Genomic DNA, 25,386 nt, shown 5'->3' with positions numbered 1-25,386 from the left:
TAATTAAAAAATTAGTATATTAAACTGATACGGAGACCAGATTGACCTTTGCCCAAAATATTATAAACCTGGTAATGTTACAATTTTCACATAGCCACGAACATTGATACAAGAACCCATTATTTTAATTACTTAACAAAACCTTCCAAACACGTAGCTAAACTTGTCAATTCTCAAGAGCACCAGAATGTCGTTTCCCTGCTTGCTTGGGCTGTTTCTGGCATGGCAGAATTGAGCTTCTCCAAATCCTTCTACTTTGTCATTTCTCTGCTCAATATATATATATATATGTATCAGACTATATGAAAGAAAGAGTAGATCTCCCTTTTCTGAACATATATTCTATATTTTTAGACTTTAAGATTAAATGCTTTTTTTTTTTTATGAAAGTAAAGTTAACAAATAAAAATTTGAAGAACATTTTCTGCAACTGAGAATTTAGTTCTTGCAAATTCAATCGAAGATGGGAGCATTAATTACCTGAGGTTGCGGATGGCTGCTACGAGAGACGAGAAGAAAACGATGAAAGCAACGCAGAAAGCGATGTATGCCCACGGAGTCGAAAAATTGTTCCGCCGTAGATGAGCCACGGCATGCGGCCAAAACCGGCTGCTGTACTTGGCGGCTTGCTCGCACGCGTCGGCGAAGTAGAAATGCTCTATTGCAACTTCGGAGCATAATTTATTGAACAGATTAGAAGCGTCTTTATGGGACCCTAAATAGTTGCACATAATCCCAGCTTTTTGGAGCACATCCACGTCCTTGGCGGTGTTGATCAGCCTGTCCATGACGAACGCGTACGACGTAACGTAGCTCTTAACGAGGGGGCAGAACTGCTCGAAGGCGATGAGGTTTCTCAAGAACAGCTCCGTCGAGTCGTTGATGTGCAACTTCGGAATTTTGAAGGAAGCTCTGCAAAACCACAACCGTTTCAGGCCGGAAGGGGCTTCGAATTTGACCTGGAATGGGCTTATGGCTTCTTGGGACTCGAACTTGACACCGGCGTAGTCGAGGTCTATAGCAGATTGAATGAATTGGTGGCAAGTCTTGGGCTTCGGCAGACCTTCCGGAAGGTAGTGCTTGTGAAGAAGATGGAGGATGTGAAACGTTTCGCCATCTTCTTTTGCTTCAGGTTGGATGATTTGCGGACTCAACAGATCACGAAAAAATGTTAGTACGTATTCAACCAGGGACACGCCGCTTGCGTCAGCGGCTTTAGCCACCGTGAGCCGGAAGAGTTCGCGGAGAACAAAGAAAGGAAGCTGGTTCTCAAGCAACAGCAAGTCCCGCTGTACAGTGTGGTAAGTCAAGGCGCTGTCTATGCCGAGAACAAAGAAAGGAAGCTGGCTATCAAGCAACAGCAAGTCCCGCTGTACAGTGTGGTAAGTCAAGGCGCTGTCTTTGCCGAGATCGAGAAGCTCATTCCCATTTGTCTTCTTCCGAGCATAGTAATGCCTCCAGAGCAACTCCAGAATTAAACAGCCATCCAGCAAAAGCATCTCCTCGTTCAGCGCCTCCGCAGCTTCTTCTGGCAGGTAGTGCTTCTTGGCTTCGTTGACGTAGTCCTTCATCTTTGTTTTACACTTGTACAGTAGTTTCGTTGCTTCCTCAGGGGATTTGGCGGCCCTTTCAATGAGTGATTTGACGCAATTCTTCTTGGTCTTGTTGACGCTTGATTTTTTGAGGTCATCGTCTTGGCTGTGAAGAGGGCCGATGGAGACTAAGCGAGGGGCATAGGCACTTTTCTTGAGGTCGCGAAGATCGTTGGGAACTCTGCAAATTCGAGCAGAAGAGATGCATTTGAGGCTCTGAGTAGAATTAAGGTCGTTGCTGATTTCGAAGCGAATTTCGTCTATAACGCTCCGCCTGTTGGCATCTTCTTGAACTCCCGCCATGGCTTCGGACTGAAACTCAAGGCCAATGACTAGTAATAGTATTGGGTGGCTGGCTTCGATCGGCTGGAGCAGAAGCACAACTAATCGTCCTTTATTTATAATTGGGGTTGGTTCAAACTATATGAAATAAATATTTATTTTTGACGTTTACAAGCCAACGTCACGACTGAAATAGAAAGCCCTCAGTAGCGTGGCTAATTTCTCGAATTGTACTACTTTTTAGTTTGATAAAGTTAATGCATTAACTACTTAAATATCTATAAAAAAAAAAAAAAACTCTTATTGGGATTGTTGTATGGTGCGGTGTATTAAATAATAAATTATTTAATTTTTTTTTATAATATATTACTTCAACTTTGCGACTCTATATTTGAGCCACACCATCCTCTCGGTCCCACCAACTTGTATATCCCCTTTCATTTACTTTGTACACTATATTGTTGCAACAACAACTTCCATTGAAATTGAAGACTCCTTTTGAAGTCTTCAAATTATTATTATATGGTAATATTAATTATTATTTTAAAGATAATAACAAAGCACTAATTAGTGTAGATTATTTAATAAATATATTTTATTTTTTATCTTACATAATTCAGCTAATTTAAAACCAATATATTAATTTATATTTTATCTAAAAATAAAATATATTTGATACTTAATTATTATCTTAATAAAATAATTAAAATTATCCTTTCAAATTAATAATTAACATTATATATCTTTTACAATAATTTTGGGACCAGCAATCGCGTCCAGATGCTCTCACTTTTTTTGACAACAGATTTTCTGTCAACCTTCACTTTTACTTTATATTATTTTAATTTATGTAAAATATTATACTATAATAAATTTCATAAATATCGGCCTTTAAAATTGATCAATCATGATTTATCGGCGCGCATTAATTAAATAAATATGAAGGAAAGGAAAAAAAACAAATAGCAAACAATACCCAAAAGAATTTTTATGTGATTCGGCCAAAAGAAACCTATTCCACCATTATTCTCTAATAATTTTGACAGAACAAGAGTATATAATTTATCATGCCCATATAAAGATATTCTGACTCTTATTTATAGAGTAAGGTATTTATAATTTTAATAATTTTTAAATATAAAAAAATAATATCACAGAGATAATTTAGCCAAGTCGATTTGGAATAAATTCCACGTTATCAAAAATCTGATTTGCTCCAAATAAACGTAGATGGGCACAGCCTCCGAAAAATACACGAACTTTTTGTCACGTGAGCTAAAGGCCTTGCTGTCAGAGCTCAGGTTTTGGCCCTTTCTACTTTTAGACTCAATAATTCGGATGGCAGGGCGGCTATTTGCTTCCACTGCCCCCTATCTGCCACAATCACGATCTTTAGATTTTTTTTATGATTATTATTTATTAAACGCTTGACTTACCTAATACCATTTGTGTGTCACACAAACACATTTAAAATGCAATATACAAAAATAAAAAATAACCGAGTGAATTATTAATTATCTTTAAATGGGAAAGAAGAAAACGATACAAGGTAGATGACGATTGTAGCTAGCTGTCTACTGTTCTTGTGAAATTGTCCTTGTTGGTTGGTGGTCCAGCTCCTGCAACAAATTAACTCGCAGTGAAGACCGCCCATAGACTTGCCCGAAAAAATAACAAAATAAATATAAAGTTATGTGACAGTAAGGAAAATGGCTGGAGATAAGACACTCTCTGAGAATTACCCTAAGCAAATTCTATCCCCAACCCACTTTATTACTATTCACACACTTTATTATTATTTACAGCCCATAGTTAATATTTCTAAACTACCCTATTTTAAAAATTCTTTATTATCCTTCTTAGCAAGCAGCCACTTCTCCGTTAACAGTCCACTTTCTTGCTCTTCACAACCCACTTCCTTATGCAGTGATTTCTCTCATCACTTGTAGCGATTTTTTCCAATCACTTGCGGTGACTTTCCCCTATTACTTGCAACCATTTTTGAAATGGGAAGTCTTAAGAAGAATATACAATAAAGAGCAACAGCTCACTGACAATGAACAGCAATAGTAAGAGCTCGTATGCTTGTAATTTTGAATTAAATAGGCTGCATGAAAAAATGCTCGACAACGAATTCTCGACGGTCAAGGAACTCAGGCTTCCCCATAGTGGGCAATTGGGGAAACTTAAGTTCCCTAACAGTTCATGATCGAGGAACCCTAGCTTCCCCAACTACCCACAGTCGGGGAAGCTAGGCTTCCTCGGCCATGGGAGGTCGGGAAAGCCTGACTTTCCCGACTGTGGGCTATCGAGGAACTCAAGGGTTCCCCACCACGGGCGGTCGGGGAAGTTAGGCTTCCTCGATCTCCTGTAATTGGGGATCGATTTATGTATTTATATTTTATTTTATTTTATTTTTACAAAATTTTATATTAAATTCTTAAATAATATTATACACTTTGAAGTAATCTTATTTACTCACATTTTATCCAAAAGTTAAATGAAGTTGTGCTTCAATTTTTGTTGCATCCATATATGTATAAGTTTTTTTTTTTATGTTTTATATTATGCCCCATATATGTATGTATATACATAAATAAAATTGAATAAGAAATAATATTATAATAAAAAATACATAAAGATAAATTTGATAAGTAAAATTTAATGTGCAAGTACTCTAAATATTTATAGTACAACATAAATTAAAAAATATTTAAAAAATATTTCTAAATATATAATATTTAAAAAATTAATTAAGAAAAATAAAAAACTTCACATATTTTAATTAAAATTCAAATATTTTTAACAAATTTATTTTTTCTATAAAATTTTATATTAAATTCTTGAGTAATATTATACACTTAGTAACGTCACGTACTCACATTTTGTCCAAAACTTAATTGAGGATGCGTTTCAATTGCATCCATATATGTATAATTTTTTTTATGTTTTATATTTTGCTCCGTATGCATATATATATATATATAAATAAAATTGAATAAAAAAATATATTAATATTAAAAAAAATATTTTTTTTCATTGCAAAACCCCTGACTTACCAGGGTCGGGGGTTCCTCGAGTCCTTGATCGCGGGCAGTCAGGGACTTATCAAGTCCCCAACAACCCACGGTTGGGGACTCGAGGAACCCCCGACCGCCTAGTGCCAGAGACTCGAGGAACCCTTGATGAGCGGCAGTCGAGGGTTTTGCAACCCTCGACCAGTGGTGGTAGGGGTTTTGCAACTCCCAATCGTCGTCGATCCATCACTCAGCAAGGGTTACCGACCTTCGCCTCGCCTTCTCTACTGGAATCGATAACCTTCTTTTTACACTGATAATTAGATTCTCTCTCTCTCTCTCTATATATATATATGCAGATTATATGTATTATAATCTCAATCTTCTTCTTCTTCTTTGTCGGCTTCATCTTTTTCGTCTAGTTTTATTTTGCTGTTTTGCAAGAGTTATATAACCTACCTCCAATTTTACAGTCTTCTACCTTTCATGCTTCATTGCTATCGATTGAATTTGTTAAGAGTTTGAGAGATGAATGGGTTGCGGGAGCATATAGAAGAAGGAGGGCAAATTCAGGATACGCGGGCTGCAATTAACAATTCATGGTAACTCTAAAAGAGTAAAAATATAAATTAGATTAGTGTGGATTATAGAGAGCAATAATGTGGATTAGGAATAGAATTTTCTTTATTTCAAGTGTACTACTTTTTAGTTTGATAAAGTTAATGCATTAACTATTTAAAATATTTAAAAAAAAAACTCTTATTGGGATTGTAGTATAGTGCTGTGTATTAAATAATAAATCACTACAAGAAATAAGATTTTTAGTGGAGGCCAAGACCGTCACTAAAAGCATAAAAACTCGTCACTAAAAGTTTTAGTGGTCGCTAAGTTGGTTGTCACAAGTTGTCACTAAAAAGTCTGTCACAAATAGTATTAGTGACAATTATTGACTGGCCGTCACTAAAAATACCATTTAGTGGCGGCCGGATGTGACGGTTACAAAAAAATTTTTAGTGACAATCACAGTCGTCTGCCACTAATGTCATTTTTTGTGACGGTCATGGCCGTCACAAATAATGACTCTTCAGTGACGGTCACCGTTGTCACAGGTAATGAATTTTTTGTGACGGCTTTGCTGGTTGTCACAAATGGTAAGATTTTAGTGATAGCGTTGGCCGCCACAAAATGAACGTTTTTTAGTGACCACATTATATTGGTTGCCACAAAAAGTATTTGACAGATACTTTTAGTGAGAGTCATGGCTGCCACAAAAAAAGACATTTTTAGTGACCACTTTTTGTTGGCCGTCACAAAAAGTGATTTTTATAAAATTTTCTCACAACCCACTACTTGTTTTTCTATATTTTAAATCCTATTAATTTAATATATTGTATCCAAAATAAACACCATTCTAATCATTAAGAAACTTTAGAAAACAACTCTAGTCAATTAATAATTGACTAGCACTTTACATTTACATTGTCATCAAAAAAAGATATCTAGCAATTTACAATCACATTGTCATCAAAAAAAGACATATGGCACTTTACATAAAAAAAAGACATCAAACAATTAAGTCTAGTCAATTGTTATTTCTAATCCTTCCTGCCCTAACCTTCAAAAATGGATTGCCTTTCTTTGACTTGGTCCAATTCTGTCGACAACGCTTCATTTTTCTCTTTCAAAAGTTGTATTTCATTTTTCAAACCATTATTATGTTATCGCATTTGTTCTAGTTCTGTAACAAGCTCATGACGAGATGGAATCTTTCCAAGGACAGAAGAAGGAGTTGGTCCGAATCCATACCCACGAACACGTCCATGTCTTTCTCTTCCCATTACTTCAGAAAAAATTTCATTTTCATCAATATCTTAAGAAGGTTCTTCCTCAGCTCTTTGGGTTACTAAAGATTGAATTTTGTTTTGAAATTTGATAATAAATAAAATAGATATGTTATAACATAATACTAACATATATATCATAATAACAACATAAATTGTTTAAAATAAAATTTATCACTATTTCTTTTGATGTGGAATCAACCATTGACCCGTCATTTTTCTTGTGTGTCACCTTGAACATTTCTCATGCAGATGGTTCGTGTCCTAATATTTCAGCCTGTATTAAATAAACAAGTTAATCAACAAAAAAAAAAAAAAACTGTTAATGAGAAAGATGTATAAATAATTTAAATTATACCTGTTCAGCTCTAACTCGAGCAAAACTTCTAGTGCCTGTAGTTTTAGTCATTGTTTGTTTTGACAGATTAGACTTTTTACGAGCACAAGAAACCTATATGTAAGACCAAATACAATAATCATGTTTTAAATAATTAAAATAACTTGTGGATAAAAAAAGTAAAGGGTATAGAATACCTGAAACTCATGTGAACTCAACCAACTAACAAATTGTCTCCATTGTCCTTGGTCGATTGTTGTTGGAGCAAACTTAATTCGATCATCATCATTGTCATATGCATCATAATAGTCAGCCTTCAGCTTATATCTATGGTTTGCAAAAGCCCTTCCCATCTTTCTAAAGATTCAATTTTTTCTTACTTTGTTTTCATCAAATTCAAATTTCTCCTACACAAGTTAAAAGAAAAAGTTATTTGAAACGTTATAAGTCATGAAAAATGATTTAATACAATATCATATAACTATAATATAGAATAATTATTGATCTTACCAGTACATAAGAATACATTTTATTCTTATTGTCTTGTGGAACATCTTCCCAATGCTTGCAAGAAATTGGTGCATCTTCACATACTTTAACAATCTTGCCAATATGACTTGCAAACACATTAGCATTTGATCCAATGGCTTGATCATAATTATTGAATTCCAATGGCAATTTTTGACCAGGAGCCAAAGATGTTAGTATTTTATTCTTTGTTTTCCCTCGACCTCTTTTTCTCGCATTAGATGATGATGATCCTATACAATAAATATATGATAAATAAAAACTAATAATTATTTTATCATTTTACAGATGAGAAAACCAAACTATTAAAACATAGATAATTATTTCTTACCAGTGTAACTTTATCTTGTAGATGGATCAAAATTAGGTGGTGTGACGAGAGTTTGTTCGTTGGTTTCAGCTATACCCTCCATTGGCTACAACATAGACTTATATATAGAAAGTGACTAAAGAAAAAGGAAACACTGAAATACACTAAGTTTTAGAAAAATAGAGGAAAAAAAAAAAAAGAAACATATCAAAACTAAGCAAGCAAGACATATACAATCAATTATCATCACTTAAAACTGGTTTTTGTTTCCTTCTCCCTCTAGTCTTTCTCTTTGCCTTAATTGAAAGATACATTCTTTTCTTTCGTTGTCTTGATGTCCCTTCTTCAAATGCAATCTCTAGCGGAATGTCACTTCTATGGCATGAAAACTCACAGTCATTTAGATCCGCATCTTGGGTTGAACATTGGCCAATGTTTGATAGATCATTTTGTTGAAATGGTTCATCACTAATGGCTTCATAGGCATCCATATCATAAAAGTTTCGAAGTTGTGATCGTTGAACAACATACCAATTAGGTTCCCCCATTTCCCTTACATAAAACACCTGTTCAGCTTGGCAAGCAAGTATAAATGGTTCATTAGTCTGCAATGATCTATCAAAATTTAAGGAAGTGAACCCATAATTATCTGTCTTGATTCCTCTTCCTTTATTGTATACATCTCTCCAATCACACTTGAATAGTACTGCTCGTAAACCACCAAGATATTGCAATTCGATAATATTCATTAACACACCATAGTAATCCACATTACCAAGGGTTGGGTTATCATCTCTCACAGTTGCAAAACTATTAGTTTCCCCTCTCACGAAAACTCCACTATTTTGAGTTTTCAATTCTTTCTCTCGATCTCGGGTGTGGAACCGAAAACCATTAACAATGTAGCCTTTGTATGACAATGCACTATGATTTGGCCCTCGAGCAAGTGATAACAAATGATTGGTGACTTTGTCATTTTCTGAATTATACATTTGTGTCACCTATCCATTTAAAGGGAAATGGGTTAAATAACAATATAGTTCAAATGGATGGCATTGAACATCTAACCACAAAACATTTAAATGATACATATTGGATCTTAATATACTTACTTGATGCTCAAACCAACTTGGAAATTCTCTATTGTGAATGTTTTCTACGTTTCTGGGATGGGAATGGGCTAGAGATTGGACCACCAATTGTTTGTGTTCTCTATTTTAAATTACACACAAAAACCAATAAGAGAAATTTCATAGAAAAATAATTGTTATAAATTAATTGGTATAGAATATGTCAAAATTATCACTTACTCTATGAATGATTGGATTTCATCACAATTTTTAAGGACATATAATCTAGCTTGGGACCATTCCTCTCTTCCAAGCTCACATTGAGTCGCTTTTCCTAAAGCACGACTTGTTTGAGTAAACACAGATAATCCACCAATTGTTTTCACACCATCTCTGTCAGCATTTCTTTCAACGCAATTGAATTTCGTTTCACATCCTTTTAGGTATCTAGAACAAAAATTTAGGCATTCTTCTGCAAGATATCCCTCTGCAATTGAACTCTTTGGACTACTCTTATTACGGACATAAGATTTCAATGTGTGTAAATACCTGCCAAAGAAATTGATAACTTTTCTTAAACTCCTTAATAAAGGGGTAAACTTTTTTTTCCAAAAAAACTAGTATGAATAAGAACATGTACAAACCTTTCAATTGGATACATCCAACGATACTGGATAGGGCCGGCAATCTTAGCTTCACTAGGTAAGTGAATAGGCAAGTGTTCCATAATGTTGAAAAAAGTTGGAAGGAAGATTCGTTCTAATTTGTAAAGAGTTTCAGCAATTTGGAGTTCAAGTTCATTTAACTTTTCAACCCTCAATACTTTGGAACAAATCTCTCGAAAAAAGTTGCTCAATTCAATCAATGGACCAAAAACATCTTTAGGGAGAAGGCCTCGTAGAGCAAGAGGGAGTAATCATTGCATAAGAATGTGGCAATCATGACTCTTTAAGGACAAGATTTTGCGTTCCTTGATATTAACACACCTTGAGATATTCGACGAATAACAATCTGGTACTTTAACTTCTTTCAAAAATTCACACAACATCAATTTTTATTTTGAAGATAACATGTAACATGCAAGAGGTATTTTATCATCTTCACTGAGTAGGTGGAGTATCTCTTTAATGCCCATCTCTTTCAAGTCCATGCGAGCTTTCTTACCATCTGTCGATTTTCTTTGAATATGCATGATCGTTCCAATGACAGTATCACATACATTTTTTTCAATGTGCATAACATCTAGATTGTGACGCAACAAAAGTTCTTTCCAATAAGGCAGCTCAAAGAAGATACTTTTTTTCTTCCAATGTTTTAGCCAAGTATCATTAGAATTATCCCATTTTCTTTTTTCAACAGTGCATAATTGTTCAAACACATCATATCCGGACAGTTGTGGAGGTCGGTCCCTACGTTCCACCTTCCCATTGAATTGAACTTTATTATTACGCCATTTATGGTTCCTAGGTAAAAATCGACGATGGTCGCCTACTTTGGTCGTCACAAATAATGTTTGATTGTCACAAATAAGTATATTTTTAGTGGCCGCCAGCTTTGGTCGTCACAAATAATGTTTTTAGTCTAAGGTATAATCTCATTGGCAAAACAACATCTCAAGGTTTTAGTGACCCCCATGCACGGTGGTCACAAATAATTCACCTTTAGTGGCAGCCACTTGTGCTTGTCACAAATAGTTGTCTTTTAGTGGCAGCCTACACCAACCCTCACAAATAAACATAAACCCCACTCACGCCTCAGGCTTTTAGTGGCCGTCACATCCAATCGTCATAAATAATGCTTATTGCACCTTTAGTGGCGACCACTACTGGCCATCACAAATAATCGTGTTTTTATGCCCGCCCACGGCCAGCCATCACAAATAAGATCAGCGGGGAGGGCCACCAACTCGCTTTTAGTGGCCGCCATGTCTTATTGTCACAAAAAATTGCATTTAATTAAGCCCACTGTCTCAAGGTTTTATTAGTGGCCACCATGTGAGTCACAAATAATTTACCTTTAGTGGCTGCCACTTATGCCTATCACAAATATTTATCTTTTAGTGGCATCCTATGCCGCCCCTCACAAATAAGCCTACTTGCGGAGCACCTTTAGTGGCGGCCACTAGTGACCGTCACAAATAATCCACTTTTAGTGGATGCCACTTGTAGCTGTCACTAATAATGCACCTTTTGTGGCCACCTAGGCCGACTGTCACAAATGAGCATAAGCATGTTGGGCACCAACACTTCATCTTTCGTGGCTGTCACTCATGACTATCACTAATAATGTTCTTTTTGTGGCTGCCTAGGCCGACCGTCACTAATAATGAGCTTTTTGTGGCTGCCAACACTGGCTGTCACAAATAAGCAAGTTACAAATACTACATCTTTAGTGGCCGCCACCTATGGCCGTCAGTAATAATGTGCTTTTAGTGGCCGCCCATGCCGACTCTCACAAATAAGCTTACTTTTAGTGGTCGCCACGTTCGATTTGTCATAATAATATACCTTTAGTGGCCATAAATCGAGGCCGTCACAAATAATGAACTCTTTAGTGGTAAATTTTTTTTGTCGCCACTAAACATGCCTCTTTAGTGATAAATAATTTTTGGTTGCCACTAATAGTATTTGTGACAAATATCTTCTGGCCGCCACTAAAAGCTATTTTTCTTGTAGTGAATTATTTAATTTTTTTTATAATATATTACTTCAACTTTTTGAAATCTTTATATTCTTACTTTTACTTTATATTATTGGGATCAGGAGAAGACGGCCCTACTTTTATTTTATATTATTTTAATTTGTGTGAAATGTTATACTATAATAAATTTCATAAATAATTTTTTATAAATTAATGTAGTATATATAAACTCATAATAATTTTATACAAACTTATAATAACTTTATTATAAATTTATTTACTATGTTAAATTATTATGAATTTAGATAAAATTATTATAAATTTTATTTATATTTTTTTAGTTTATAAAAATTATTTGTATGTGGATATAATATTTTTAAATATAAGAGTTTAATAATGGTAGATTGGAGACCGGTGTTTTTAGTAATAAGTAAACCTCGTGTATTAGAATAATTAATTAAAAATTATTAAATTTATGATGTAAAAAAGTTTATTAGTTAACTATGAAATCGTGATATAAAAAGATAACATGTCCCTATAATATAGGTCGAACGATCAGATAAGTAATATATTGGTATTAATTTAGTGAGTTGCGAGTTTAATTTTTTTTTATAAGAATTAAAAATTTAATTTATAATTTATTTTATATAATATAATTATAATCGAGAACATAACGGTCATATGAAGACGGTATCATTCATTCCCATTCCTGTCGTTTCCGCGCTACGCATGCAGCCATTCCCTCTCGAGTCTCGAGTCTCGAGTCTCGAGTCTCGACCCCGCCACCATCTGATTTTGCTTTGGACAATCAGTCATCCTCGTCCAAACTGAAATATTATATTATATTATTGTATTTACGGAAAGGCACTGATTTCTATATTTTGTTTAAAATTTGTCTTTTACTTCAAATTTTCCCATATTATTCGAAAAATCACATTCACATTCACAGGTACTGCAGCCCAATCCTAGCCAGCCCCTACTTATGGTTGCTAGCTGGAAAGGACAGAGAAAAAATTCATAAGCGAAGAGTGTCTCAATACTTTGTTATTTCCTTTCATGGGTTAACGTGATCCACGACGAAAAAAACGATAAAGAGGGTGATTATGAAGGACACTAATTATTAATCCAAATATAATACGAGAAAGAAGGGCTAAGGGATGACCCCAAGAATCACACTTCCCAACTCACTATTATAAAATGGAGTTCTTCTACATGCCCGAAGGAATTATACCGAAATCTTACCGAACCCATTTGATTTGACAAATTTACCACACACCCTCAACAATATTACAAATCTGTCAGTGAAGAGTTTCAGGCAGTCTAGACTTTTCCTTGTTGCCACTCTCGCATCTTCTTTCCTTGCAGCCAATCAAATTAAAAATAAAACACTCTCTCTCTCTCTCTCTCTCTCTCTGGGTTTGGAAATGGAGGTGGAACCGAGCCCACAGGAAATAGCAAAGAAGCTGTGGAGCATAGCTAGAGTCGTCTTCTTCATGCTAAGAAAAGGTGTATCGAAGAGCAAGCTAATGGTTGACCTCTACATGCTCCTCAAGCGCGGCAAGCTGGCCGGAAAAGCCCTCGGAAACCTCATGCTCCACCACCACTACGCCGCCATGACCTGCCGCTCCAACGACGTCCACCTCTCCTTCGTCTCCCCCGCGAGTACGAGTTCAGCTGCAACAACAGCCCCGTCCATCCCTCCTACTACTACTCCTCCTCCTCCGCCCACCGCCACAAGCACCACCACAGCCACCTCCACCTCCACCACCCCCGGCGCCGCCACTCCGCTGATGACGACGACGTCAAAGTCGTCCAGAAGGTTTTAGAGATGCTGAACAAAGAAACGGTGCTTCCGGCGGAGGCGTCCCCACTACTGCCCGGGTTCGGCCGGAGCCCCATTGTCCGGCAGCTGAGAGTTACGGACTCGCCGTTCCCGTTGAAGGATGAGAGGGAAGACAATGCCCAAGTGGACAAAGCAGCCGAAGAGAGTTACGGACTCGACTACGTACTGCATGTTGTTAATCTTGTTTAGCATGCTTGTCTGCTTGCTTCTTATCCTTCACCATGTTCAATCCAAGTGTTGTTTCAGACAAAAAAGATCAATATATATTAACGAACTTTCTTTTCCGATCGATCTTCGTTGCTCAATACAACTGACTAAACAGTAAAGAAACCAACAAACATGCATCGCTTCTTTAATTAATTAATTAACTTACTGTAACTTTGACGTCAACATAAGGACAAGGAGGGTGAAAAGACAAATGAAAAAGATGAGCCGTGAACAGTGAAAATAGCGGCCATTGAAGTTTTGATTTTGAAGGTTGGTGGGCGTGGAAGCTTGGATTTATTAATGGGGTTTCGTCCGCCCAACGCTGTGCTTTGTTTGGGCCTTCCCTCCACCTCCAGTTCTCGTCGCAGTGGTTGAGACGTCGCTTTTCGACACTCCATATACAGGAACAAAAGGGCATTCGGAGAGAGCACGTCTTTTGATAAACCCTTACTCGAATTTGCTCTCAATTTGGCGCCAATTTTACAGTCAATTTCTCACGCAATTTTAGTGTCGGTAATCTCTCGGTACGAGTCATTCGGGCAGTCTAGACTTTTCCTATAAGATGTAATGCAACAGCTCAGTACCCATAAAGTTGGGCTTTGGGTCTGATTAATCACCCAGCCTTCCAAAAAGTCTCCGATTATTGTTCCACTGGGGCCTAAATGTCTTTATCTAACCACGATAATGGGAATTTTAATAGATGTTTATTATTTATTTAAAAATTAAAATAAGTATACAAATTAAGATATAGGCATCAGAATTATTTAAAAATTTTATTAAAATAAATATGTAAATGAGTAAATGGACAACTTATTATCATTCCTGTAGCTCTATCTAAAAGATAAATAAGTAATCTCAGTAAAAATTTTATAACTCAGCATTGGGAATGAAATTATTTTGGACTAAGGGGATTTGTTACTTGATGGTAAAAAAAAAAAATCAATCACCAATAATAGTTTAATGTTGACTTGGAGTTGGATTAATAAAGAGAGTATTTGTGTATGTTCAGTGCTTCAAATGTTTAGTGGTTGCCATTGATCGCAACATGATGTTATCTTACTATTTATTCGAGATGATTCTTTGATGGTTCATCAGATGACATTAAGAAGAGAATAAGGAGCTAACTAATAATTGTGGAATATATAATTAATAATGAGAGAGAATGCTCATATGTTGAGACTTGATAAAGTCTTATATATCGTTATACTTGTGAAGGCTTATTTCAATTTGAAGTCCATATCCCCGGAGCTTGAGTGAATATTCTCCTTTTGACGATGTGGGGGAGATTCAGAAGTCCATATCCCCGGAGCTTGAGTGAATATTCTTCTTTTGATGATGTGGGGGAGATTCAGAGATAAGGGAAGACAAGTTGTGGCTCCAGGGTCGAACCGTTGCCTGGGTATGGACTTCAGTGACATGGAGCCGAGGTCAAAAACGAAGCAGCAGAGGGCGACACAGGGCAAAACTATGCCGTGAGAATTATACCCTTTAACTTATGTTGCACGAAAATTTTTTGAAAGTCATTTTTTCATTTTCGAAACGTTTATCATTCTCGTTTCAAACTCTATTTATATTTATTTTTTAAAAAAAATATTCGTTTCAACATTTTCGTTTCGTATCAAAAATATTTTTCATTTCGATTTTATTTTCGTTTCTGTTTTCGTTTCCGTTTCTGTACAACATACCCCTTAACCCCTTCGCCCCATTGCGCGCCTTGCATTCCCTTTCGCCTATAAGGAAAGCCAACGTTGAAAGACCTTAACACACACCGATGAATGAGCATGTTGTCCAATCAATCTTACGGGAATCGCCCCTAGTCACACCAATGAACTAGCTTATCTCCAATCACTCGTGAATCAAATCAACAGATAATAAACACATTTTAAGGGATCACCATTATTATTTTTACGATAATCCTGGGTATAGACATATCTCCACATGTGCGTAGCTAGCATGGATCCCAAGTCACAAAACTATAAATGCCCCTACATCAGAGGTTCTTTTGCATTGCAGTACATTCTCTAGCATTCTGATTCTGGGATATCACGACTCTAGCCCACTGTTGACTCCTTCATTTACAATTCTTAACTTATGCATCAAAAGGTCTTTTTTAGATGTCCCTAATATGCTATGCAAATAGCAAGCCATTTGTATATAGAGCATATCTAAGTGACAAATTTGGATCAAATCTATAAAAGGACACTTGGTGCAAACACCTCCATAAATGGCCCGAAATCAATAATGCAAGGCAAAACGAGCAAACAAGAGATAAAATGAAGCCAAAAATCAAACCATGACCGAGTTGGGGGGTACCCACTCGATCCACTCTATCATGGATGTTTCAAGGCTCGTGAAAGATGTCCCTTTAATTTGATGATGAATAGCAACCTACAAAACAAAGCAATGTTATCAAATCAAGCAAGCAGAAGGCAAGGCAATGTCTGAGTGGCCACTTAGTCAAGAAGATCAACGCAACAAAAGATGGCCCATTAAGTGATAAACAACGAGCAAAAATGAAACGAATTGAACAAAAAGAATAGTAACATGCCAAGGAAAGAAAGAATGCAACATTGCTTGGCAAATGACCGAGCGGTCACTCGATCATGATGTAATATCTTAAATTTTTAAAAGGGCTTATGAGTAATTTTAACGTGGGTTATAGGTGAAGTTATCAAAAAATTTGGAACTTAAGTATAATTTCTTATAGTTATCAATACCAAATCAACTGCAGAGAATACCCTAGAGTGTAGTTGTGCAAGGAAAATGATATGATCTTGATGAGCGTTCCGAGATAAGATTTATGATATTAAATAAATTTGAAATCAATACAGTTTTTGATACAACTTCGATTCGAGCTGAAAAATCGAATCGTCGTAGGGGACTTTCGAGAATTCAACAGAACTTTGAGGGGGCTCTGATTTTGCGTGAGGATCAACCCTAAAATAGTTTCGGGATGAAACAAGGGTCCTTTGAAGGTCCAGGGACAAAATTGTCCTTATCTAGTAAGTCTTGAGTTATTAATTTTGCATTTTCAGTATCACAATATAAATTAATTTGAATGATAGAGGGTTTATTTGTAATTAGAGAAGTTTCCAAATGAAATAAGGATGAAATATGGGAATTAAATGTATATTTTTTCATAATTATATTAGTGTAATATATATAAATATATACATATATGCACGCATGATGGCAAGGAATGACAAATAGTGGGTGATAGATATGCACGCGTGATGGGGGCAAATTTGCATCATTTAAGGGACATGCTTGCTTCATTTGAGGGCATTGGGACGAGAGATTGCAGAGTGATTGGAGGAAGAAATTTTGAAGGAGTTGTCTAGAAACATAAGGCTCGTGTATATATATATTCAAGAAGTGAAAGAAATAAAGAAGAAATGTGAAGAATGCGAGAGCAAATGGCCGTGAAGTAGAGAAATTGTGGGGGCTAGAGCACCGAATGAGAGAGAGAGAGAGGAGATGGTTGCAAGTGATCGTTCAGGGAAGGCTGGTGGCGGCCAAAGCCATGGCCATGGTTGCGCGATGAAGGTTGATAGTAGTGCAGGTGGCTGCGGCTGATGGCGGCAGTGGCGAGAAGACCGGCAGAGGCAGCGTCAATCGTGGATGGCGGAGCCGGCAGTAAGAGGGCGGCCGGCGAAACAAGCACGGCCATGGCCGCAAGCGGTTACGGCAACGCAGCAACCATCTACTGCTGGCAGCGACCGCGAGTAGCAGCTAACGACGGTGTGACGACTGGAGCAGCGATCGGTGGTAGCCGGCAACGGCGCCTGGCGCGCAGACGGTAGTGGGCGTGAAGCCGGTTCACGCAGGGAGGAGCAAGGGAGGAAGAAGAAGGAGAAGAAAAAAAGAAAGAAAAAGAAAAAGAAAAAAAGAAAAGAAAAGAAAGAAAAAGGAAATAAAATGAAGAAAAATAACAAAAAAAAATAGGGAAAATGTTCCAAAAAATCTTAGAAAATTCTAGAAACTAATTTGGGGCTTGAGGAGTATGCCCGAGGCTAGGAAATTATCCAGACATGTGTTTCAAGGTCAAGGCACTCATACTGAGAAAGCCTGAGGGGCTAAGTTAAGGTGAGTAAAATTTTCTAGAAATTTTCAAAAAATCAGGAAAGTTATTTTATGAATTGTTATGAAGAAATATTTGAAAAATATTTAATTTGGATTTATTGAGAAAAAATATGAGAAAATGGAGAAAAATTATGAGAAAATTAGGAAAAAAAAATAAAATATTGATATTTTTGAATAAATATGATTGCCAGGTTATGTTGATGTTCCGAATTGAGTACGTTAGAAGTCTGACACGAGAATCAAGATATTTTGAGATACGTTTGAGGTAAGTGGTTCAACCCAAAATCTAGTTTCATGCAAACGTTTTGTTATCATGTCGTCATGTCTTAATATGTTATGCATCATGTAAAGTATATTTACATTTTCTAATGATGAAATATACATATGTGCACGATGAGATTATCGGTCAACGTTGCATGGGTTTGGGATTAGGGACTGGTGTCGTTGCTTTGCCAAATGTGCACTCATACACTTCAGTCTGGCAGAGAGACTGTAAAAATGATGGGCAACAGTTGGGTACGGTCGACCCAAACATAGAGTAATGATGAATGTGCATTGCATACATACATGTGTTTTAAATAATGTACCTTTACTTAGATGATTTATCACCTAACTTGGGTTTTGTCTCTGGAATATTCAAACGTTCCAGATAGAGATTGTAGCAAAAACGAGCAAAGTGCATGATGAATTGAATGTATGTCATGTAACTGATGTATTTAAGTTCTACTACTTTGAATTATGAACGTTTTGAGGAATGATGATGTATAACCTTATTAATGATTAATGTTAAAATTGAGATTCGATTCTAGTTTCCGCATTTAATGTTTATGATGATTCTCATTCAAAATAGATGAAAATTTTGGAATAGATATAATGAATGATATGATTTGCGTTAGATTTGAAAGAAAAATAAAATGTTATCCTAGAATTGTCCCAAGTTATAACACGCGTGGAAAGTGTGGTGTTACACATGATGCCCTGGTCGTTTCCATCCTTCACCTTTGGGAGCCTCTCTTGTAACTGACAGGCCCTCCCAGGGCGTTCCTCAAACTGAACTCGGGAGCCTCTTTTCAAGACCCTCATTGGGACCTACAAGAATATTTTAAGATTCCACAAAATATACTGGGAATATGCCAAAAATATGCTAGGAATATTCCATTCTAAAAACATGGGATAGTTGTCACGTGTCATCTTCTCCCTTTTCTATAAATAGGAGGACCTCCCACTCTCTTAGGTAAGTTCACACTACCACTCCAACTCTATTCTTACGCTCAAGCACCCGAAAACTAACTTAAGCATCAGAGGATTTGTGCAAGAGACCTCCATCTACGCCCCTAACCGGTTGTTCATTTCAACAAGCCTCTCGATTATTAGCAACCACCCATTCATTAGCAAGCCCTTTATTCATTAGGGCACCCGATCATTGCAACAAGACCCCCAACACTACAAAAAAAAATGACATTTAACAGCGATTTTTTTTGCATTTAGAGACGATTTTTAACTGCCGCTATGTAATTTAGCGACGGTTTTGAAAACAGTAGCTAAACCAGCCGTCGCGAAACATTTAGCGGCGATTTTCAACAATCGCTGGAATAACTGCCGCAAATTACATTTTTTGCGGCGATTTTCAAACCGTCGCAAAATTAGTGATTTAGCGACGGTTTTTAAAATATTTAGCAGCGGTTTTTCAACCACCATTAAAATTTAAAAAAAAAAAGAAATTAAAAATTAAATTTCTCCTAAGAGAATGCTCGCGCCCGCGCCCAGACCTGCGCACGGGCCCAACAACCCGTGCCCGCACTCGCTTGGACCTGCACGCCATGTGGCAATACTGGAAATTCAATTTCTAGCTTCCCCTCCTCGGATTCGAACACTAGACCTCCCCTATACGCGCGTGCGCGTAATCATCTGATTTGCCAAGCCTCCTTATTATATATCTACTTATATAAATTATATACTAATCCAACAATTATTTTCTAAAATTATATTTTATATTTTTTAATATAAATTAAAAAAACATTAATTAATTTATTATTTTTTAAAAGAATAAAGGAATAAATTAAAAATAAATTAATTGATTTAAATAAAATAAATTAATTGATTAAAAAATAAAAATATATATTTTTTAAAATTATTCAAATTTTATATATTAAAATTTTGTTAAATTAATTTTTATTTTTATTTTTTTAAATTAAATTTTTTAATTAATTTTGTGATTAATTTAAATTAAATTTTAAATTTCTTTTTCAGATTTTATATTTCCTTTTATTAATTTAATTTTTAATTATTTTCTTAAGTAAAATTAAAATTTTTAATGAATTATTTTCTAAAGTAAAATTTAAAATTTAATGAAATAAAATTTAATTTTAAATATTTTCCTTTTATTAAAAATAATTAAAATTTTAATTTTAATTTTAATTTTAATTATGAATTATTAATTTTTTTAAGTAAAATTCAAATTTTTAATGAATTTTGCGGTGATTTTGAAAAATCGCCACAAATATTAATTTAATTTTTATTTTGAATTATTTAATTATTTTTGAATTTAGCGATGGTTTCTTGAAAACCGCTGCTAAATTCAAATTTTTAATAAATTCTGCGACGATTTTGAAAAATTGTCGCAAATGTTAATTTAATTTTAATTTTAAATTATTTAATTATTTTTAATTTAGCAGCGATTTCTGATAAATCGTCGCTAAATTCAATTTTATTTTTTATTTATTTAATTATTTTCTAAATTTAGCAAAAAAATACCATAAAATTAAATGTTTTAATGAATTTTGCGGCAGTTTTCTAAAACCGCCGCTAAATTTTAAAAAAATCGCTCAAAGTACAATGTTTTGCTGCGGTTTTAAAAACCGCTGCAAAAAAACAATTTTTTTGTAGTGCAAGTCTCTTGATCATTGCAACAAAACCCCTAAGTCTCCTAATCATCATCACACAAGACTATCAAGATCACGTTTTTCACGTTACAAATTCATTGTTATATTTTGGCAACAATAAATGGTGCTATCTATGAGAAACAAGAACAAAAAGTAAAGTAAATATCGCTCTTGACGGCTAACACCAAAGGCAATAGTCATTACAAGAAAACAATCAATTTGAGATGAATTTTTGATTTGATGAGCCATCGAAAACGTGCTTGTTGCAAAATTTGAGAGGAATTTTTAGACGAATTTGAGTTGGTTTTTTCAAAAGGATTTTGAGACGATTTTTTTCGTCTTTAATTTGAGATTGATTTTGAGATGGATTTTTCCATTTGTAATTTGAGACAAAATTTGTCTATCTCTAATTTGTGACAGATTTTTAGTTGGATTTATAGATGGATTTTTAGATAAATTTTTTTCGTCTCTAATTTTAGATAGATTTTGAGACGAAATTTGAATTTTAGATAGATTTTTTCTATATCAAAATACGTCTCAAATTTAAACAAAATTAAAAAAATAAAAAATAATTTTCTTTTAAAATTAAACCTGATACACACAATATATGAATTGAATACAAAATCATGCATAAATATAAATTCATCACAATAAATCCATGCATAAAATATATAACATCATCCATGAATAGATTTATCTATTTTGAGATACAACCTAAAATCTATCCATGCCAATGGCGAATCCTCCTAATGATATGAAGGATTCGAAGGCGACAATAATGAAGAAGGGTTTCAGACTCTCTTCCAAGATTGACAAATACTGGTTTATGGGATCCACAACTTCCCTAATATCTTGTTGAATTTGGTCTATGAATGAGGATGACGATGACGATATCTAGTAGGAACGATCGATAGGGATAACATGAACTTCTAACTCCATCCCATACACGTGGCCCTTTTTCTTCCCATCTGCAACCTCCAACCATAAGGATGTCTCATCAATAGGTAGTTGCGATGGCTGGTCAGCATCTCTACGTTTCGATGGGCCACCTACCGATGCTTGTGATGATGCATCCTGTTGTTGTGTCTGAAAGTTAGCTTGCAATGATCATGGATACATGGAATAATTTGTATTATTAATAGGCCAGTTAAACAAACACAACTAATGTATACTAACATAAGTTTTCTTGGACCTCTTATCGACGAATCTCGAATTATCCTTTCTTTTTGTGCGTGACGAAGAATAACTCAGCTTATGTGGGTGGACGACCAAGTTGCACAGTTTGGAAGGGAAAAAAAAGGTGTTCATGCGCATACTTATTTTAAAAAAGTAATTAAGTGAAATGAAAATAATAAAAAACATCAAATATTATTAGTCTCCTCTTGTGCTCGGACATAGATAAGCAGCCACATGTGTGCATAGTATCTTCAATATCTGAAACCCTATTTTTTTTTTTTTACTTTTTCATACTTGTTCTTAAATTGTGTAGTATTACATTACTCATTTAATGCTTCGAATATTGTAGGAGACATCCAACTTGGTTTTTTCATTAAGTCCTTTCTTACACGAAATAGAATGTTAGTCATGCCGTCTGAGGTCGTCTTCTCAAAGTTTTTCCTTATTTTATGCTATTTTTTAGGCTCCGAAGACCACTTTTTCTAGAATGTCAAGGAAAAGTAAAGTTCATAAAAATGTTGATTCAACATAAATAAATAAAATGACACATAATTATATAGTTTTGAATAATATATACTTACTCAAAAGCATTCACCTTACCTTAAACTCGTCAAACCACATATCTCTTACAACAACGTCTATATCTTTTTCATATGAATGCTCAAACTTAGATTGGATTATTTGTGTAATATCCCGTTTACAATTAATTAATGTTATCAAATCTGTTGAAGCACATATTAGTGTTTGAACTCATAAGTAAAAATGATTAGTAAATAAGGAATACTTACGAGGAATTCAACGGCTGTATCATTAGACGGTATTGAGAGGGCAGAAGTGGACGTGGATGAACCCTTGACTTCAGGTGGCAACGACGAAGAAGGCATGGATCCGACAATGTTGGAATGGGGTGTTTGTGGGTTAGGAGAATCAAATTTTATGTTGGACGGAGATGAATGTCCTCATACAAAAAAAAAAAATGATTGTTACAAATTCAACATGTAAAGTAATAAATAGGCTAAAGATGGGATGAGGTGAAGGGTGTAGCAATGGGTGTATGCATATGATCCTTGCTATTAGTCTCTCTAAATTGTCCAAGTCGCATAGCCTAACTATATGATGATTTGCGTGACATATCTTGTCATAATAGACAAACAACAGTTGCGTAATATCATTTGAGGTATAGAGAATATAATTTGGTTTATGTTATATGTGCCAATGTCTAATATCCGTTAGCCACCGTGATCTTCATTAGTTAAACTAATAGTCCACTAACAAGAGATAAAATTGACCTCTTTCGAAAGTTTAAGCATTAATTTGACCTAATTTTATATTTATAAATTTAACTTATTTATTTAGCTAAATAAACTAATTTTTTGTGTAAATAAAAATTAGGTTAATTTAATACTTAAAATTTAAAAAATGAGTCAATTTCATATTTTTTGTCAGTCAATCCTTAGTTTAACTAACGACAATTAACAGCAAATTAAAAATTCACTGAATACAAGTACTAAGCTTACATAATTTTAAACTTTTAAGTACCGAACTAATTAAAAAATTAATATACTAAACTGATACGGAGACCAAATTGACCTTTGCCCAAAATATTATAAGCCTGGTAATGTTACAATTTTCACATAGCCACGAACATTGATACAAGAACCCATTATTTTAATTACTTAACCTTCCAAACACGTAGCTAAACTTGTCAATTCTCAAGAGCACCAGAATGTCGTTTCCCTGCTTGCTTGGGCTGTTTCTGGCATGGCAGAAGAGCTTCTCCAAATCCTTCTACTTTGTCATTTCTCTGCTCAATATATATATATATATATATGTATCAGACTATATGAAAGAAAGACATCTCCCTTTTCTGAACATATATTCTATATTTTTAGACATAAGATTAAATGCATTTTTTTGATATTTGATATATTTTTTTTATGAAAGTAAAGTTAACAAATAAAAATTTGAAGAACATTTTCTGCAACTGAGAATTTAGTTCTTGCAAATTCAATCGAAGATGAGAGCATTAATTACCTGAGGTTGCGGATGGCTGCTACGAGAGACGAGAAGAAAAGGATGAAAGCAACGCAGAAAGCGATGTATGCCCACGGAGTCGAAAAATTGTTCCGCCGTAGATGAGCCACCGCATGCGGCCAAAACCGGCTGCTGTACTCGGCGGCCTGCTCGCACGTGTCGGCGAAGTAGAAATGCTCTATTGCAACTTCGGAGCATAGTTTATTGAACAGATCAGAAGCGTCTTTATGGGACCCTAAATAGTTGCATATAATCCCAGCTTTTTGGAGCACATCCACGTCCTTGGCGGTGTTGATCAGCCTGTCCATGACGAACGCGTACGACGTAACGTAGCTGTCAATGAAGGGGCAGCACTGCTCGAAGGCGATGAGGTTTCTCAAGAACAGCTCCGTCGAGTCGTTGATGTGCAACGTCGGTATTTTGAAGGAAGCTCTGGAAAACCACCACCGTTTCAGTCCGGATGGGTCTTCGAATTTGACCTGGAATGGGCTTATGGCTTTGTTGGGCTCAAACTTGAGATCGGCTTTGTGGGACTCAAACTTGACACCGGCGTAGTCGAGGTCTGTAGCAGATTGAATGAATTGGCAGCGAGTCTTGGGCTGTGGCAGATCTACCGGAAGGTAGTGCTTCTGAAGAAGATGGAGGATGTGAAACGTGTCGCCATCTTCTTTTGCTTTATCTGGGATGATTTGCAAATTCAACAGATCACAAAAAAATGTTAGTACGTAATCAACCAGGGTCACGCTGCTCGCGGCAGCGGCTTTAGCCCCCGTGAGACGGAAGAGTTCGAGGAGAACAAAGAAAGGAAGCTGGTTCTCAAGCAACAATAAGTCCCGCTGTACAGTGTGGTAAGTCAAGGCGCTGTCTATGCCGAGATCGAGAAGCTCATTGCCCTTTGTCTTCTTCTGAACAATATCGTAATGCCTGTATAGCAACTCCAGAATTAAACAGCCATCCACCAAAAGCATCTCCTCGTTCAGCGCCGCCGCAGCTTCTTCTTGTGGGTAGTACTTCTTAGCTTCGTTGATGCACTCCTCCATCTTTGTCAGACACTGTTTCAGTAGTTTCTTTGCTTCCTCACGGGATTTGACGGCCCTGTAAATGAGTGATGTGACGCAATTGATCTTGGTCATGTTGAGGCTTGAGTTTTTGAGGTGTTGGTCATGGCTGTGAAGAGGACCGACGGAGACGAAGCGAGGGGCATAGGCACTTTGCTTGAGGTTGCGAAGATCTTCGGGAACTCTGTAAATTCGAGCAGAAGAGATGCATTTGAGGCTCTGAGTAAAATTAGGGCCTTGGTTGATTTGGGTGCGGATGGCGTCTGTAAGGCTCTGTGGAGTAGAATTAGGTCCTTGGCCGATTTGGATGCAGATGGCGTCTGTAAGGCTCTGTGGAGTAGAATTAGGTCCTTGGCCGATTTGGATGCAGATGGCGTCTGTAAGGCTCCGTGGAGCAGTAGGCTTGTTGGCATCTTCTAGAGCGCCCGCCATGGCTTCGGACTGAAACTCAAGGCCAATGACTGGTAATAGTATTGGGTGGTTGGC

General features: G+C 35.9%; 2 protein-coding genes and 1 pseudogene across 4 annotated transcripts; 1 reads left to right on the top strand and 2 right to left on the bottom strand.

Annotated features, from left to right (window-relative positions):
- On the bottom strand, nucleotides 1-1,987 carry LOC127788425 (UPF0481 protein At3g47200-like). Its single transcript, XM_052316665.1, has 2 exons — nucleotides 481-1,987; nucleotides 1-267 (listed from the first exon to the last, which is right to left on the bottom strand). The coding sequence occupies exons 1-2, from the start codon at nucleotides 1,893-1,895 to the stop codon at nucleotides 252-254; spliced, it is 1,431 nt and encodes a 476-aa protein (XP_052172625.1). The 5' UTR covers nucleotides 1,896-1,987; the 3' UTR covers nucleotides 1-251.
- On the bottom strand, nucleotides 1-25,386 carry LOC127788423 (UPF0481 protein At3g47200-like). 3 transcript variants are annotated; one of them, XM_052316662.1, is made up of 4 exons: nucleotides 25,248-25,386; nucleotides 23,843-25,190; nucleotides 23,499-23,612; nucleotides 23,299-23,468 (listed from the first exon to the last, which is right to left on the bottom strand). In XM_052316662.1, the coding sequence occupies exons 1-3, from the start codon at nucleotides 25,330-25,332 to the stop codon at nucleotides 23,597-23,599; spliced, it is 1,449 nt and encodes a 482-aa protein (XP_052172622.1). In that variant the 5' UTR covers nucleotides 25,333-25,386; the 3' UTR covers nucleotides 23,299-23,468; nucleotides 23,499-23,596. The 3 variants fall into 3 exon arrangements, with proteins under 3 accessions (XP_052172621.1, XP_052172622.1, XP_052172620.1); XM_052316661.1 differs by lacking the exon at nucleotides 23,299-23,468 and adding an exon at nucleotides 1-142 and having other exon boundaries at nucleotides 23,490-23,612; nucleotides 23,843-25,332; XM_052316660.1 differs by having other exon boundaries at nucleotides 23,304-23,468; nucleotides 23,843-25,332.
- Nucleotides 9,612-14,200, top strand: LOC127788057 (uncharacterized; annotated as a pseudogene).

The sequence above is a fragment of the Diospyros lotus genome, chromosome 13, assembly GCF_014633365.1.
Source record: "Diospyros lotus cultivar Yz01 chromosome 13, ASM1463336v1, whole genome shotgun sequence".
Classification (NCBI taxonomy): Eukaryota; Viridiplantae; Streptophyta; class Magnoliopsida; order Ericales; family Ebenaceae; genus Diospyros; species Diospyros lotus.
This window is presented reverse-complemented; position numbering and strand designations above follow the sequence as displayed.